This window comes from Rhinolophus ferrumequinum, chromosome 7 (assembly GCF_004115265.2).
Source record: "Rhinolophus ferrumequinum isolate MPI-CBG mRhiFer1 chromosome 7, mRhiFer1_v1.p, whole genome shotgun sequence".
NCBI lineage: Eukaryota > Metazoa > Chordata > Mammalia > Chiroptera > Rhinolophidae > Rhinolophus > Rhinolophus ferrumequinum.
The window spans coordinates 46,053,174-46,072,675 of NC_046290.1; the positions used below are offsets into that span (position 1 = coordinate 46,053,174).

General features: G+C 36.2%; 1 protein-coding gene across 2 annotated transcripts in view; it reads left to right on the forward strand.

The window, feature by feature from the left end:
* The window catches only part of TNPO1 (transportin 1), a 74,856-nt gene that overhangs the window by 7,753 nt on the left and 47,601 nt on the right, over positions 1-19,502 (forward strand). The window contains exons 1-2 of one of the 2 annotated variants that reach the window (XM_033111020.1): positions 17,367-17,513; positions 17,651-17,764. In XM_033111020.1, coding sequence (XP_032966911.1) covers positions 17,660-17,764 — 105 coding nt within the window. In that variant the 5' untranslated portion in view covers positions 17,367-17,513; positions 17,651-17,659. Of the gene's footprint in view, positions 1-17,366; positions 17,514-17,650; positions 17,765-19,502 lie in introns of those variants that run through there. The other variant, XM_033111019.1, reaches the window with a different exon arrangement.

A 19,502-nucleotide genomic window follows, 5' to 3' on the forward strand; every position in this document is an offset into this window, starting at 1 on the left:
ATGTTCCCACTTCAGGGCCTTTGCTTTAGCTAGTTCAGCTGTTTGGAATGTTCTTCCAAATATCTACTTGGCTCACTGGTCTTACCTCCAGGTCTTTGCTCAGATTTCACCTCCTCTAACCCCCTACTTAATACCGCATCCTACTTTCTCCCATCCTCTTTATCCTGGATTCCTTATTTTTTGCAAAGCACATACCACCTTCTAACACACTTTATCAGGAATCAGTAATCTACAGCACCGTTGCCCTGTGGCCTGCTTTTGTACAGCCTATGAGCTAAGAATGGATTTTACATTTTTAAAGGGTTGTAACACAAAAACAAAGAACATACAACAGACATATGTGATCTGCAAAGCCTAGCATATTTACTATCTGGCCCTATGCAGAAAAAATTTGCATTTTGTATTCTATTGCCTTTCTCCTCCTACAAGAATGTAAGTTCCCGAGAGGGCAAAAATCTTTTATTTTTTGCTGTATCTGCAGCAACTAGAACAGTGCGTAGAATATAATAGGCACTCAGTAAATATTTCTTGAATGAATTACTTGTAATGGTACAAAATTGGAAATACACGTAGGTTAAGTGTTCATGATAAACCATACTGCAGTTACTAATGAAATAGAGCTATATGTAATGGGTAGGAAAGCGAAGGCATATTTTGAATGAGTTTTCATAGAACAGAAATAAAACCTTTTTTATTTCTATGGAAACACGTATTTAAATGTGCAAAGGACAGCTCTATAAGAATATGCATCAAATGGATATTAGAGTACCTCCAGGGAGGGGCCCAAGATGAGGAGATGTACCTGAAGGGAACTTGAATTTCATCTGTATTGTTTACATTTTTCATACAATGAGAAACAGTCACGTATTCATTTTTCCTTTAAAGATTTTTTTTTTAATGAAGAAAGGGGAAATAAAGAAATAGGTACTAACTAAAGCAATGAGAGGAAATAGAAAATAATGGGGGAAGAGAGGGGAGAGAACATTATCTTTCATAAATGTCATATTTGACCAGCAGTCTGCATGAGGAGAAGGAGTGAATAATAAGAATATTTGAAAAAAGAGTATGCAAAAGTAAAGACTCTTAGGTGGGACCAAGCATAACATTATCAGGGAACTAAAAAAAAACCCGGAGTGGATCATAGTAAAAAATGGCGCAGAGACTGCTTAGGAGAGTAGTTCAGAGAGGGGCAGGAGCCCAGATGAGGTGCAACTGTGTGTGTAGGCTGCGGTAAGGATATGAGGTGTGATGAGAAACCAGTGGAAGGTTTGGACAGAGAGAAGACATGGTTTCACTGAAGCTTTAATATGGTCATTTATGCTGCTTTGTCTCAGAAAATGGGCTGTAAAAGAACAAAAGAGAAAGCAAGGAAACCTAGTGCCGTAGACCATGCTCTTGTAGAACGTGCATCTGGACAGTGGAGAAGGTGAGAAGTGGTCAGAGGGTATATTTTGAAGTTAAATTTTGACAATACTGGCTGATGGTTTAGATGTGAGATATGAGCGAAATCAAGGATGACCCCTTAGTATTTAGTATTAGTTCAGCTTGATGAACACTAATAGCATTTAGTGATGTTGGGCAGCTGGAGGAGAAGCAGGTTTGAATGTGCTGGGGAAAAGAATGAAGCATTCTGTTTTAGCAGCAAAGACTGAGATACCCATTTAACTAACAAGTAGATATAGATATGTCTTATAAGATGTTGGATACTTAAGTCTGGAATTCAGGGTGAGCTCTTTCATGGCAGAGACTGGATGAAATCACGTAGATACAGAAAAGAAAGGGGCCTAGGATATTTAGGGGTGGGAGAACCAGCAAAGGAGACTGACGAAGAGCAGCAAGTGAAATAAAAGGCAAACCAGGGAGATGTGATGCCACCGGCGAAGAGGTGAAACCGTGGTTATCTGTTCAGCGCTATGGCGAAATTAAGTTGACACCAATAAGGAAATCTCAGTCTCAATGTAGCGGGGAAAAGAAGGGGAGATGGTGACTGTCCACAACTTTCAAATTTGTCTGTGAATGCAGGTGAGTGGAGAAATTGAGTAGTAGTGGAAGACGAATGGAGTCAAAGCTGATTTTGAAAGGTGTTTTAAGTATTTTTAAACTTAGAGAAAAGTTGTCAGAATAATTCGGAGAAATCCCATAAACACTTTACCAGTTTCACCAATTGTTAACATTTTGCCACATTCTTCCCACTACACACACATATTTTTTTTTTTTTTAAAGATTTTATTGGTGAAGGGGAATAGGACTTTATTGGGGAACAGTGTGTACTTCCAGGACTTTTTTCCAAGTCAAGTTGTTGTCCTTTCAATCTTAGTTGTGGAGGGTGCCATTCAGCTTCAAGTTGTTGTCCTTTCAGTCTTAGTTGTGGAGGGCGCAGCTCAGCTCCAGGTTCAGTTGCCAGTTACTAGTTGCAGGGGGCACAGCCCACCATCCCTTGCAGGACTCAAGGAATCGAACCAGCAACCTTGTGGTTGAGAGCCCGCGCTCCAACCCACTGAGCCATCCAGGAGGCAGCTCAGCTCAAGGTGCTGTGTTCAATCTTAGTTGCAGGGGGTGCAGTCCACCATCCCTTGCGGGACTCGAGGCGTTTAACCGGCAGCCTTGTGGTTGAGAGCCCACTGGCCCATGTGGGAATCGAACCGGCAGCCTTCGGAGTTAGGAGCATGGAGCTCTAACCACCTAAGCCATCGGGCAGGCCCCACACAAATATTTTTTTGATCATTTGGTAGTAGATCCCATATGTTTGCCCCTTTACCCCTTAATACTTTAACCTATATGTCTTAAGAGCCAGGATATTCTATCCTGAAATAACACTGATATCAAATTCAGGAAATGTAGTTTTTCAGTTTGTATTACAGTTTTGTCACTTGTACCACTTACATCCTTCATAACATTTTTTTATTCCTGTATATGATCCAGTCCCGAGTTTTATATTACATTTAGTTGTTGTCTTTCTAGACAAAGTTTATTTTAATGGACTCGTTGCCATTTTATCCTCATAACAACCGCAAGAGACAGAGATACTATTATTTCATTTTATAGATCATAGGTTAATTAATCTTTCCATGACTAATACTAAGTGGCAGAGCAAGAACTCAAAGTCAAGCAGAGGAACTCCGGGTGTGTACTCTTAAGCGCTGTACTACAGAGCCACCCATGTAGTGCATGGAAAAATCTGATATTCCTTGTTGGAAGTGGACGAATAAGTCAAATACAGAGGGTGCCAAAAAAAGTACACACATTTTAAGAAAGGAAAAAACTGTATTAAAATTGTAATACTCAATATATACTTATAACGAAAGATGAACACAAGTCATATGTACACATTTTTTTGGCACCCCCAGTATGTAGATAAGAGGCAGTGATCTGTATATCAAAAGGATAATTTTAAATTTCTAGGTCTACATTATAACTCTTTGTAATGATAGATCAGAGTTTAATATATCACCCTGATGAGCATTAGGACAGATGGAAGAGCAAGAAAAGTGAAGATATTTAAACTTTATATGTAAAATTTACCAGACTTTTGTATAAATGATGTTTTCAGAGTTATTGATGTTGATTGTTTAGAAGGTTAAATAAAATACTTGTGTTTATTCTTTAGAGTTTAGTTGGTAGTACGTACATGAACATGGTCTGAACGGTCCTCATCTGTTTCACAAAGTATGTTTCATTTCATAAAGTGCTACTTGTCAAAACTTTATTAGAAAATATTATGAGACTTAATTTAGGAAAAGAGCGTTAGACAGTGAACTGTTGAAACCACAGAGCAGTAATTAGAATTCTCTAGTAAATTTTTAGTTAAAAACAATGTTTTACACATGTTCTGTTAAACACAGTTTTTAGGGGATAATGGGTAAAAACTTCTGTTTGGTAAAAACCCAAGTTATGATGAAAAGTCTTCTTGAACCACTTTCAATTAACGATTGTTCTTAATGTTCAGTGTTGACTTCTGTAAGAAGTGACCTGAGCCGGCACAGTACGGTGCCCTTCCTTTCACAGGAGCCCAAGTATTTGCCGAGGGAATCAAGTGACATGTAGCTTTCACTCAGGTAACTTAGTAGTCCCAGAACTACACTGGAACAATGGAGTTGAAGACAAGTTACCCTGAAGGCTTGGAGAATTTCAGTAGCAAGTATAAAGAAAAGAAGTAAGGCTGGCTTTTATATGTGGAATTTGACCAGATGCATTATTTATAGTCAACTAAATGTTTTACTTTTACAAGCTGAAAGGATGGTCTTCAGTAGCTTTACAGATGAGGAAATGAACCAAAGAAGTGTAAGTGATTTGTGCAGGATTGCCCATCCAGCTATTCTTGGTGCAGGGACAAGAGCCCCAGATCTCTGACACTCCTTGTTTGATGATGTTATTTTGGCTCTTTATGGCACAGAAGACTTAAAGACGCATGGTCAAAGGCAGTTTGTCCTAACGTCCTACGAAGTTACACTGGGCTTGTTTAGCTCCAGAAAGGCTGTGGCTGTGAGTTCAAGTGTCTGCGTCGCCTTCCCTGACAATGTCCTTTCTCTGGCCTGACACCTGTCCCCCTCCTCCATAAGTCAAGAATGAAACAGTGGAGAAACTGAAAACAGGTAGGAGGTTTTTCTGGAGTCTTGTAAGCTCAGAATCAAGAGACTGGTATAGTAGTTTAAGATTTAATTTAGGTATTTGATGGGAAGCTTAAATAAACGTTTGAGGCCTAAAAATGAAAAGGTTCTAATAAAAATCCGGCTTTACTATAACTTTACATCCTAGTGGGCTAAAGGCTTTTGTTTTGGAGTTGGTACTTGCTGATCAGGTACACAGCAGACAATTTTTATTTATAAAACAGAATCTACATAATCACACTCCATTGAGATTCTAGTAGAGCTTAAATTGCTCAGCAGCCAGGACAAAATTATGATTTCAGGTAAAATTGTCATTTTATAGCTCTGGGTATTATAAACTCGTATACATCTCAGATGCTTTTAAGTCACGTTCATCAAATACCTAGCCATATGTTGAATTGTTTAATAAGGTAAAGAAATCTTAGAGATTTCCTAGTTCATCCCTCTCATTGCAGACTTTTATTGTATTTGTAGTTTCCAGCTATAAAATTTTGCATATACAAGTACTTAATAAATGTTTGCTTATTGATTTAATTTCTAGAGTTTATTCTAGAATATGCACGCTACTCCTGTAAGAATGTATAATGAAAGTTGACTGGAGACTGTATTTTATTAACTGCTTATAATATGGATTATTTGATATATGAAAGTTTTTTTAATTGAAATATTTCATGTGACTTAAGACAAAGGTTTGCTTTCTGTTTCCAGCCCTACTTCAGGAAAATAATTTAGGAAAATTTATTTTATAGTGAATTTATTTTCCTTTCTAAGAATCAGTTTAGTGTAATGGAAATAGTGTATGCTTTTGAGGCAGTTCATTAAACTCTTATGTCTGCAAATTATGAATATACCCCATAGACTAAATAGGCACGCAGAACTATACCATTAGTCTCAAGTTAAGATAATTCGTAAGCATATATTTTCTTTCCATCTCTTCTTAGCTATTATATTAGTTTCGTTAGGCAGAAAAATATATTAAGAATCCAGTGACAATTCTAATATAATTTTTTATCTTAAACAGTTTCCATTTACTATTTTCTAAATGTCTTAATTTTAAATTACTTAAAGATTTATGAATTATTTTCTTAAAAAGTAAAATAGTACATGACACAAATGATTGATTAGCAAAATGAAAAGTACTAGAACTAATCTTTTTCAGTTCAGTATATGCTAAATGACAAATTTAAATTATTTGTGGTATGCTCATTTCTACAGTCGGAATTCTCTTATACATTAATAATTTTTGTTTAAAATATTTATAGGTATGACTATTGAGAGAATCTATAGAACTTGTTACTACAGAAGTCTTAAGAACCATTGTAGAAGAATTGTAGACCTTCTTTTCTAAGCTAAAATTCATCTTAATTTGCTGTTGGCTTTTACTACCTTTTTTGTGGGATTTTTTTTTCCTTCTAATTCAGCATATGGTTTAATTGAGCTATTTATTGATTTTGTTTTCTTAATGATATTTCTGGAATTATGCAAAAATGTTTTGAAACATTAGGAAGTTGGTGAGAGATGCTTACAATTTTTTAATATTAAAGAAAATTGTGGTATTCCTGTTTTAAATTTTGTAGTCTTACTGTATTTGTATATCTTTAGTATTTCATTTAAACATTTAAATAAGTCTTAACATTAATTTGCTATTATAACATTAAAAATTACTTTCATACATATAAAGTATTAGAATCATAATAAAAAAACTAGTCACAAGTGTAGAATCTATAATAATTCCCATTTTTTTAAAGCAAAAGTGAAACTTCTGTTCTCTAATTATTAAGACAGCATTTCTCTGAGACTAGGTCTCTCGGATTATAAAATAACTTTTTTGGTATAATTCTTCTGCTTTGAATCAGTTTTTTTTCAGTTACTATAAAGATTTTTTTTTAATTTTCAATATTCATATTGTGTCTACTCATTTTAATGGCATAATCTGAGCAAAAGTACATCAATTTTCTACAACTAAAACTTAACCCTTTAAGTACCTGTAAGAATTTTCATAAAAAATCTATATTTCTTACCTTCTTAAAAAGTAAAAAAAAAAAAAGTGTAATTTAAGCTTGTTGATGATGCTGTCATTATTATGAATAGCAAACATTGTACCATAATATAGTGAATTCTCTGAGGTCTTTTGTTTTGCCCTATTTATGACTTCAAACAATTATACTGTTGGAGTATTTTTTATTTTTTTCCTTGTAAAGGTAACATAACTACAATATTGAAACATTTTTAAAGAGAACAGAAAAAAGGACCCATTATCTTAACACCCTAATACATTGCTAGCTTTTCATTATTTCCTTCTAGTTTTTTTCATTTAATAATTCTGTCTTATACATATTTTTCTTATCTGTAATTGTTTTCTATATACAACTTTTAATCTTTTTTCTTTTTTTACTTTCTAATCATAAACACTTTCCATGTCATAACCGAAATTAGCCATCTGTTTTAATGGCTGTATAATAGCCTAACAGTTGAATGTTGTGTTATTTACCCATATGTTAATTGTGGTATTAGCAATAACCTGGGATAAAATCTTTGAAAATAATGCTTTCTTTTCTGTATTTAGAATTCTTAGGATACAGTCTCAGAAGTGTAATCATGAGGACAAAGGGTATAGAAATGTATATGGCTCTTGATATAGATTGCTGAGCTGATTTCCAATAGGTTGTATTAGTTTATACTCTGTCAGTAATTTGTTAAAGTTGATTCATCATATCTTTAGCAGTATCAGATATTGTTATAAAATTATCTTTGCTAATTAGTCTGAAAACATTACTTCATTATTGCATTTATTGATTACTGGTAAGGTTCAGAATTTTTCTGTGTTTATTTACTGTTGTATTTCCTCTTGTGCATTTTTTTCCATGTATTATCTACTAGTTCTAAATTAGTTTTCCAGATAAGTAATTACTGTATTAGCTCTTGTATCACCTAACTTTGTATTGTCATAATGTACTTGGAGCTCCCTTTTATATTTATATTTTATATTTGTTCAAATAAAGCATATTTGAACACCAAATTTGTAAATAGTGGTGCCTCCTGGAAATGCATGATAAGAAATGTTGTGGGTCCTTTGAGTTGTGGACTGAGTCTTGGGCAACAAATATTACCTGAAAGCTGGCATCATAGTGAGGATAAATTGCTACTGTTCCTACATTTCCCACTGGTATAAAGTGTTAATAAAATGAATATTGTGCGGTTTTGGATTTTGGGGTTTTTTCCCCCGTGATGGCAGCAGGGGTAGTGATTGCCAATGCTCAGCACCAAAATAGCATAACTTGGAAAAGGCGTGGGAAGGGAGAGGAGGGTAGAAGTAGATGGGTAAGGAATTCCGTTGTCTGTAAAGAGGATGCGTGCCCTGAACTGGCAGCTGGCTTTATTCTGGGATTTTCTCTATTCTTCCTACTCAGTTTACTCTTCACCCATCTGGGTATATTCATTAGACTCAGTACCTCTCAGAGACTTCCATGTCAGCTCTCAGATTTACTCTGGTGTTTAATCTAAGGAAGTTGATTGCTGTGATAGCCATCAGCCTTCATTGTACCATCCCACAGTTCCTAGACAACTCCCAAAAATGTTCAATTCCTTCCACACATTTTGGGAATAGTTTGTTAAAATACATAAATAATCATGTGGTTATATATTTAAATACTTATTTAGTATTTCTGTTCTGATTAAGCTTTTTTGGTTCCAAGGAAGAACAACTCATTTAGATTGCCTTAAGAGAAAGGGGTAGGTTAAGTAATTTGTGGAAATAGCCATCAGAAAGCAAAGAAGCTCCCAGGAACAGTTACTGTCACTCTGATGGACCATGTCATCTTGCTCAGAGCTTCCTTGCTTCTCTCTGTGCTGGCCCATTCTCCTCTCTTTTTGTTTAGAATTTCTGCCCCTTTATAATTTTGGCTTGCACTTGGAATCTAATGATGACTGTCTGCCTACCACATCATGACTTTTTAGCTTCTGCTTTAAGAACTGGTAATGGTAAATGATCATAGTACGTCCTGATCATGTTTCCAAGAAAGGAAATCCAATTGATTTAGCTAATCATTTTGTGTCATAATTCATTATATGGAAAGTCATGTATCCAATCCTGGTTTAATAATTGTGTTTAGGAAATGGACTCGCAAAGCATCAACCTTGCCATTAGACCCATCACTTAAACATGGGCTGTGGGCTACCCAGTTCCCTTTAGAAAAGGCCTTTGGGTTTACTGCTATATACCTATCAGAAAATCAGTGCACTATACAAAAAAATAGGGAGGGGGGAAAGAACCTCATAATATAAAACGGGATGTTCTAGCTGCTTTGAAAACTAGAAATCAAATTCTTCCCCTTCATTAATTTATAGTGTTGATTTCTAGGTGTTTATTTCCCCATTTATTTTAAATAAGAGGATTGGATAGATATTGTCTAATTCTATTTTCATTCTGAAGACAAGATGTTATGACTGATATTCTCTAATTTCAGTTAAAGTTTAAATTGATCAATTCCAATTTCATGGGATGGGATAGAAGGTGATAGGACATGATAACTCATTCTTTCTATTTGTAAGAGGACAGACAATAAGCTTTTTAACCCAAGATTCAATGTTAAAGATATATTCTTATAAACTGAACACTTTCTTGGTGTGTATAGTAGACGGTGTTAGCCTTTGTGTGCAATGTAATCTCACGTTTCCTTACCATCTCACATTTCGTTCGAGGTTTTATATATTCATTAATTTTTTTATGCCTCGATCTTAGTTGAGTCTTGTTGTTCCTTTGTCACAGTAATAGAAAAACAGACATGAACACTCACAGAATATGTGCTGTTGTTATATGAAATAAACTGTTAGTTGTATACTACTGTCATAGAACACTATTTCCTGCTATTTTTTTTTCCATTTGTGGACTATATAGAATTTATTTTGTATTCTTTTCCTATCTTTTTGCATACTATGAGTACTACCCCCAATCAACTACTTAGTTTTCACACTTAAAACATTTTTACAGACTGATTACATTCATGTTTGATTTAATATTTACCACTTGATTTCTGATTCTTTGTTCCTCTTAGTCCTCCAATACATACATTTTTTTTTCATTTTTCTATTTCTTTAGAATATTACCTCACTTAAACAACAGCTCAAACAGCCCATTTTGTTGCAAAGTTTTTGATCATACAAAAATAATTTAAGTAGTCTTCATCTTAACTCTATCTGATGATACAAAATGCCATCAGTAAATCTAGGTGTTAATGATAATTTCAATGGGTGGTGGGTGAAATTCAAAGGGTATGAACACTAAGTACCTACTATTGTAGCACTTTATATTTTGATTTAATCTCATCAACCCCATTTCACAGATGACTGAACTGTGTCTCAGTCACTGTCCTGAAAAATAAATTGAGAGAACTGGGATTTCAACCCATCTATGGATAACTTTGGAACCCATACTTCCTCTATTCTATCTTCCTGATAATCAACAATAAATCGTGTACACCACATTCTGCTCAGGATCTAAAATTGTAAAAATTGATTTTCTTTTATAAGTTTTTTTCTTCTGTGTCTGTCTTTCCACAACTGAAATCTGAATGTGTGAGGGAGATTTCAAAAAAGAAAGGAAAGATTAGATAAAAGCTAATGATAATCAGCCTACTGACCACTTAACCATTTACCCTCTTTCTATTCTGTCTAAACTACTCTGATCCTTTTCAAATTCAGCCCTGGCCATTGAACATAGTGCTATGTTTCTGTTTCTTTTTACACTTGAGAATGTGAAATACTGAATCAACACATTATACTTTAACAATCAAGGATAGTTTGGGACATGAAATTAGAAATTCCTAGGGCCCTCACACTCCATAATTTTAGGAACAATCTAACTGCAATGAAACAATATACTTGTAGTCACAAAAATGATCTATAATGGCTGTCTCCATGTGTTATCTAATTTTTCAAAAAAATTATCTTAGCCCCTTGTCAACTTTACAGGCATGTCTCACTTTATAAACATGCCAAGTAGATTCTAATATAGTGACTCATACCATTTATTGACTTACTTTATAATTTCAGATGTGTTACACAGGAAAATATTTGGCTGTTTGCACCATAGCTTTTTTCACCAGATCCTTAAGTGTAGTTAGTAAGTGCAGCTATAATCAGTAGCTTGCCTGGTACTGCTACATTTTTAATCATTCAAAACCAGTATTTTACCAAGAGCTATCATAATCTTGCTAGAGAGCATACAGATTTGTCTCCATCTTGCATGTATGTCCACACATAAACCATCATTAAATAATCAAAGTGGAGAACAATGTTACTTTAAGAAAAGCTATTCTCTTAATTGATCTGTGAATTAAAGAGGCAGTTTGGAGTAGAAGAAAATTGGACCAGGAATAGGAAGACATGCATTGCAACCCAACTTTTTTTTTTTTTTTGAGAAGTAGTAGTAAAACTCTTTTTTTCTTTTTAAAATACTTTTCACCTTTATTGAGATATAATTGGTATATGACATTATGTAAGTTTAAGATATATATAGGTATTGTGAAGTGATGACCAAGACAAGGTTAGTTAACACATCCATCATTTCACATAGTTACACATTTTGTTTTTAATTTGGAGGGTGTGAGCACTGTTAAGATTTAGTCTCTTAAGTCAACTTTCAAATATATAATACAGTATTGTTAACTATAGTCACATGCTGTACATTACATCCCTAGAACTCATTCATCTTATAACTAGAAGTTTGTGCCCTTTGACCACTTTCACCCATTCCCCCCAGCCCCTTGCCCCTGGCAAACACCAATCTGCTCTCTGTTTCTCTGAGTTTGGGTTTTGCTTATTGGGTATTTATTTATTTTTGATTCCTCATATAAGTGAGATCATACAATATTGTCTTTCTCTGTCTGACTTATTTCACTTAACATAATGCCCTCAAGGTTCATCCACGTCACAAGGGCAGGATTTCCTTTTTTATTGCTGAATAATATTCTGTTGTATTTGTATACCACGTTTTCCTTATCCATTCATTTGTTGATAGGCATGTACATTGTTTCCAGGCCTTGACTATTGTAAATAATACTGCAGTGATCATGAGGGTGCAGATATCTCTGACATAGTGATTTTATTTCCTTCCAAGATATACCCAGAGTGGAATTGCTGGGTCGTGTAGTAGTTCTATTTTTAATTTTTTGAGGAACCTCCATCCTGTTTTCCATAGTGGCTGCGCCAATTTATATTCCCACCAACAGTGCACAAGGGTTTCCTTTTCTCCACATCCTCGCCAGCACTTGTTATCTCTGTTCTTTTTGATGATAGCCATTCTAACAGGTTTGAGGTGTTATTTCATGGTGGTTTTGATTTGCATTTCACTCGTGATTGGTGGTATTGAGGACCTTTTCATGTACCTATTGGTCATTTGAGTATCTTCCTTGGAAAAAATATCTATTCTGGTCCTTTGCCTATTTTTTAAATTAGGTTACTTGGATTTTTTGTTTGTTTTTTGTGTTTTTTTTTTTGTTTTTTTTTTTTGCTATTGAGTTGTATAAATTCTTTATATATTTGGATATTAACCCCTTATTAGATACGTGGTTTGCAAAATTTTCTCCCATTCATAGATTGCCTTCTCATTTTGTTGATGGTTTCCTTTGTTGAGCAGAAGCTTTTTTAGTTCTATAGAATCCTACTTGTTAATTATATTTTTATTGTTTGTGCTTTGAGTATCATATCCATGAAATCACTGCCAAAACCAATGTGAAGGAGCTTTTTCTCTCTGTTTTCTTCTAGGAATTTTCTGGTCTTAGGTCTTACCGTTCAATCTTCAATCTATTTCAAGTTCATTTTTGAGTGGTGTAAGATAGGGGTCCAGTTTCATTCTTTTGAATGCAAATATCCAGTTTTCTCAGCACCATTTATTGAAGATAAATAAATTTTTCCCCATTGAGTGTTCTTGGCTCCTTCGTCAAATATTAGTTGACTGTATATGCATGGATTTATTTCTTGGCTCTCAATTATGTTTCATTGGTCTATGTATCTTTTTTTCTGCCAGTATCATATTGTTTTGATTGTTATGGCTTTGTGATATAGTTTGAAATCAAGAAGTGTGATGCCTCTGTTTTTGTTCTTCTCTCTCAGGATTGCTTTGGCTATTCAATGTCTTTTGTGATTCCATGTGAATTCTAGAATTGTTTGTTCTTTTCTGTAAAAAAAAATGACATTGGAATCTTGATAGGGATTGCATTATCTCTGGATGTTTTTGAGTAGTATGAATATTGTAATAATATTAATTCTTCCAATCTGTGAACGTGGAATAGCTTTCCATTTGTTTGTCTAATTCATCAGTGTCTTACAGTTTTCAAAGTAGAGCTCTTTCACATCCATGGTTAAATTTATTCCTAAGTATTGTCCTCTTCTTAATGAAAGTGTAAATGTGATGTGTTCTTTATTTCTTTTTCAGATTATTTGTTGTTACCATGTTTCCCCCAAAATAAGACCTAGCTGGATAATCAGCTCTAATGCGTCTTTTGGAGCAAAAATTAATGTAAAACCCAGTCTTATTTTACTGTAATGTAAGACTGGGTATAATATAATACCACGTCTTATATTAATTTTTGCTCCAAAAGATGCATTAGAGTTGATTGTCCAGCTAGTTCTTATTTTCGGGGATACACGGTACTTAACTTTGAATTTTCAGTGCTCACTGAGCACCTGGTAGTTGAGTTGTTCAACTTAATATTTACTAAGTTGAATTAATGGCAACAACAGTCATGCTCATTCAACAACTATTTATTGAATCAGACTCTGCTAGGCAAAGAAGGCAGAAAGTCCTTCCTCTCAAGGAACACATAATCTATTGCTAAGACAGACCTGGAAATCATTATAATACAGTGTGACAGTTTCTAAAATGGGAATGGCTATAAACTATAGATCTGTAATGAAAAAAACACTAAGTCTTGTGGGGAGGTCCTGGAATAATGTGACAGAAGAGAAATAGTATCCAGTATCAACCATAGCATCAAGGAAGACTCTTAATAATATAGTTGGAAATTGAATAGATGAGCATAACTCTGAAGAGTGAGAAGGAGTTTGCCAAACGGTCAAATTCAAAGAGGGCATTCCAGGCAGGAAATCCCTATTCAAAGTCTCAGAGATATAAAAGCTGCAGTTGGTATTACTGCTGGCGCGTAAAGTTGGAGGTTGATTCGTAAGAGAGAAAGCTGTCCCTGGAGGTAATGGACCAGATCATGAAGAGCCTCATCCAGGAAAAGAAGTTAGACTTTATCTTGCAGGCTGTAGAAAACCATTAATGTTAACAATTAAAACTGTATTTCAAATCATACTGTATGCCAAGCAGGCACCTATAATCCTATTATAGAGCTGGTATATTCTCATTTTATAGTTGGGGAACTGAGATTAAATAACTTGTTCATGTTTTCACAGCTACTAAGTGAAAGAACTAGGATTTAAATTTAGGTTGGTTGAGTCCAGTCTACCTGCCTGCTTTTTAAACTATATTTTACAGCCCCTTCAGCAGGGGAGACACTAGATATTTTTACTTTTATTAACCAGTCTGGCTTCTTTCCCTCACATCATCCTCAATTCTAGCAACTTCAAAGTTTTATATAAATTTAAATTCTTATCAGTTTGGAACTCTTGATTAACTTTTAGAAAGGCCCCAAATGGTATCTTACAGTAACTTACCTCTTGCGGGATACTTTTTATTCTGGTGCCATCTTCTGTCTAGATAGTTCAAATAACTGTCTTTGCTTATTGAAATGCCTTTGGTGGGTGGAGGGCACTCACCATTGAATGTCATGGACCAATCAGCATGACTTATGTCTTCTAAAAGAAAAATTTGAAGTACTGCTTCCCCTTTTTTTTGGAACATTTTGATCTGTCTTGAACATGCATAAAGAATAGTGATTATTTTAAGAAAATTCAGTATTAATGTTGATATTCTATTAATTCATATAGATGTCGTTTTTACTATTTAAATAAATTATTTCTACCTCATAATTCTCGGGTGCTTCATTAGCTTGAAGTATTTCAGATGTTATCAAAATATCTGTGACCTCTCTGGCTACCCTAAGATAAATTCTTCCTAATTTTAATGGCTATTGAAATGTGGTAACTTCTGGAGATAGAGTTGATGGTGGTTGTACAACAATGAGAATGTACTTAATGCCACTGAACTGTACAATTTAAATGTTTAAAATGCTAAATTTTATATTGTATTCTACAATATAAGTGTGATACAGAAATTCAAAGTGGCCTGAGATCTCTTATCAAGCAATTACCCATCAAATATTTTTGAGAGCCTTTTGTTCCAGATAACTTCAACAAGGTATGAGGAGGGGTTTATCTCAGTTTTCCCTATGCCATAATCATAGGCTGATCAAATTAAATACTTAATACTAAGCTGTTTGAAAAGAAAAAGAATTCTGTTTATTTAAATGCAAGGATAAAGAAGGCTGTTGGTAACGATATTATGCGACAGTCATCCTCGGGATGGATGTGATGATGCCTTTCAGACTTTTGGCGTTTGGCCCCTGGCTTTAGTTTCTTGTTCAGATGGGCAGCTAAGGAGTTAAGTAAATATCCAAATGTCATCTCAACAGGTGTGATGAGCATGTAGCAATTCCAACTCATAACTAAGCCTCAGACTTTCAGTGCCCCCCCACCCCCCATTCACTCCAGTATCAGGAGAAATTTATTCACCCATTATATTCACAAAAATTTTAAAGAGCATGCTGGCGGGGATATGGGAAACATTCATATTGTTGGTGTGAATTACATAACTATTTTTGGAAAGTAATCTGATAATAACTCAAAATTTTTGAATACCATACTTTTGGCCTAATCCCACTGGGTTGCTACTACTGTGTAGGGACATTAGGACAGGAGTATTTTTTGGTATGTTCATAATGGCAAAAAAGTAGAAACAACCTGGAAGCCAATCAGTAAATAGTTGAACAAATTATGTTCTTTCGATTCTAAAGACGAATGTGATCTATTAAAAAGTGAGTTAAATCTATATTCATTGGCCGGGAATGATGGTCTTGCTATATTATGTGTAGTGTGATCTTTAAAAAAAAAACACAGAACTATATTTATGTTTGAGAATAGAGAAAGGTATGAAAGGATTCACATCAAACTGATAAACTGATTCAGGGAGGCAAGCTTAGAGGAAGGACTGAATTAAGTTTCCTCATAAGGCCATGTTTGATTTGTGATAATATAGTTTTTGTAATTTTAAAAGTAAAAAAATGAATTTCGAACTAAAAAGAAAAGGGTAGGGCTCTGTAATAATAGAAATTATAATAGAGATCACTTTGGGGTGGGTTGGCGACAGAATGCGTACAAGAGAAACCTTGGTACAGATAATATAGCTTGATGTGGACATTGGTTACACAGGTGTGTTCAGTTTCTAAAAATCCACTCTAGTTGTATGCTTATGATTTTGTACAGGTTTTTGTATATATTATACAATTAAAAGTTTATTAAAATTATGGCACAGCAATGCAGTAGAATGCTATTATGTTTTTAAAAATACATTTAATATATAAAGTTGAGCAAGGAAAAAGACAATCCCATTATTATAAAATATAATGTATATAATATAATCACACAGAATGAAGACTGGAATAAAAACACTGCAGTATTACTGATATGTCCAAATGATCCTTTTTTTTTTTTTAAACATATTTGGGGTTTGGTTTGTTTAGGAAGCCCGTAGAAGATAGTGAGTAAAGCTGGATTACAGGATATTAAGCAGAAAATAAGGGTGAAGAAGGAGAAAGGAAAAGGTTAAAAGAAAAAGAAATAACAATGCTAACTAGAAAGGTGCAGTAAGGTTAGGTAATTTTTTTTAAATCTACTAGGAAGGGACTCTTACTAGAAAGGGACGAATTTCAGCTGTCAAACCATCATGTAGTAGTAGGGCCATACAAAAAACACTCTCCTTCAGCAAACTCGTTTTAGTTTTTACAAATAATTCATATTTGATACTTGAGTTTTGTTTTTAAGCATTTAGTTTTAGTGAAACTGCCGTTGATATGTTTCAATTGATTGCAGCAGATGCAACTCCTAATAGCTTAAACCTATATTCTCCTAATCTTCACTAATTAATTGTAATTTACCCAGATCTTTTTGTCTCATAATTGTCCCATGGTCAAATAATAACTCCCTAAGTTGGAGTGAAAAATCAAATGAGAAAATGTATGTGAAAACACTTTAATAGAATTAAATACTATCCAATTGTAAATTACATTATTTTTATTTTCTTTTAGCCCAAAGCCCTTAATTGTGAAATGTGGTTATTTCAGATGGAATTTATTTCACTTAGTAAATTCAGAAGTTGGAGTTTATGAAAGAATGCATTTTTAAATCAAGTTCTGCAGATGTAAATGCAATATCTAGTGTTTATCGAGGTGTGGGTTGTGATTGCAATGCATCTTTAATATTTTAGACTAAACATTAGTACTTAGTGCTTTATATATAAAATTGAAATGTAAACATTTGTATTTCCTCCAAGTATTGTTGAGCTGTAGGGAATTATCAGGCTTTTTTCTCTATTTCAGTCATTCTTCATTATTCACCATGTTAACAAAACGACTGATAACCAAAATCAGATCTCTTCAGGTGTTTCGAAGGGGTTTTGATAAGGATTTGGCTTTTGATAAACTCTTAAATCAGTAATAATCTGGACGGAACTCGAGTTAGATTGGGTTGGAGAAAACTGCGTGGCATTAGGACCCTGGGGGCTCCCGTGAGCGGATCTAGGGGCCAGATTGCAAATTCGCGGTGACTCAGTCTGGTCGGCTCCTTGCGCTTGGCGGCCGCGGCGGCAGCAGCAGACATTGGCGGCCGAACTGCTAGGAACAGTTCCCCCGGGTTTCGCGGTCCGAGACTCCCTTCGGGGCGCCCCAGGCAGGTCAAAGGCGTCTGAGGAGCACAGGGGTCGTTCGGGCGGGAAGAAGGGGGTTGCTCGGCGTGGGAAGCCCTCGGGCCTGTGCACGGGGAGTAACATTTGCTCCGTCTCTTCCTGTGTCTGGCTTTATTTGCAGCAAACCAAGATGGAGTATGAGTGGAAACCTGACGAGCAAGGGCTTCAGCAAATCCTGCAGCTGCTGAAGGAGTCTCAGTCCCCAGACACCACCATCCAGAGAACCGTGCAACAAGTATCCTTTCCGAGGCCTCGCCGCCGCCCGCGCAGCTCGCCCCGCTCGGGGCCCGCTCCCAGCGGCCGGGAGGCTCCCTCCGCCCCTCCCCCTCTCGCTCCCCGGATCCCTCCGCCCTCCGGCCGCCGGCGGGAGAGGCCGGCCCGCCACCGCCGCTACCCCTGCCGGGCTTCCTGGCGCACGCGGCCCTCGTGCCCGGGTCTGGGGCGCCGCCGCCGCCGCCGGCTTCCGGCCCACGGGAGGCTGGGGTTCCGGGCCGACGCCCGCGATCGCGACATGTGCGTCGGCCGGGCAGCCACGTCCCCGCCCGCCGCGTCCCCGCCCGCCGCTGACCTGCGAAGGGGTGGAGAGCGTGCAGGCGGGAGCTGCTTGGGCGCCGGCGTGGACCCCCCGATGCTCCGGCCCACACAAAGCGCCCGGCGCAGTGGGGCCTGCAGACGGAGCGAGAGGCCGGTTGGAGGGCGCTGTGTGAGGCGGCGGAGCTCGCCCGCCCGCCCTGCGTCCTGCCAGAAATGGGGAGGAGCTGGCGCGGGGTTTGAACTGCCGCGGTGTTGGGCGTGGGGTTACTTCCAGGCCCCTTGTCCTAAAACGGCTGGAGACCTAGAAGTGGGGAGTCTCAGGCCTCACCCCTGGGCTGCTGCTGGGAACACCTGTTGCAAGCTCCCTGGCTCCCAAATGAGATTTTCTTTTTAAATCTTTGGCTCAAGACTGTGTTCAATTATCCAAGTCTTTACAGAGTTTGCTGGTGTAGCGTTCCTATTGCTCCTACGGGTTTAGAGACAGAAAAGGTTAAGAGAAGAAACAAAACTTATGCTGTGTGTGCTCTCTGTAGTACCCTAAACTGGACAAATGGAGAATTCTTATTGGACCTAATAAAGGCAACAATCGTTCTTCTGACCACAAATAACCTATTTATTCCTGTTTTAAGACCAAAGAAGTTAGTTCTTTTGTTAATAATCAGCAAAATTACTTAATTTGGTAAGTAAGCTCTTTTAGTGTAGTTTAGGCTTATTTAAATTTGAAACTATAAAAGTAAGTTATATACGATTGCATGAAAAGCTGTGATAAATAAGTATCAAAGAAACACTGCATTGCTGTAACTTAAAACCTCCAATAGGTGAGTGATTACTTAGCTTCTTGGTTAATATGATGCTGCTCATTTAAAAATGGAAGAGATGATGGTCTGTTTGAATTTTTTTTAAGCAATTTCATTTGAATACTGCTAGTACTAAGGGAAGAATAGTAGTTTGGGGGTGTATTGGAGCTTGTATCTGGAACCCTGTTATAGCTCAGTCTTAATTTGTGTTGTCATAGCTCTAGGAATGATAGAAGTTGATAAGAAATGAATTGTAGGTATTACATGACAGTTAATTCTTAAGTTAGCCAAGTCCAAAACCGCATTGTAATTTTTTCTATAACACTATATACCATAGTTTCTTGTTTTGGTATGTATTTATTAAATACCTTTTATATACCTGGTACTGTGCTTGGGCTAACAATGAAATATATAGTTTATTCTGTGTGCCTGGAGCATTGTATGCTCTCTACTTAAGGAACAAGTTAAACTTCAATAGATACAGGCGAACAGCTTTAAAAACACACGCTGCCTTATAATTTCAAAAAGTGCCTAATGATGTGATGACCTTGTTTTTTTGTGTGTCTCTTTAGGAAATAATGTGTTTAATTGTTTTGTATAGGCTTGAGCACTTTTTTGAAAGACCATTCTAGTAATAGTATG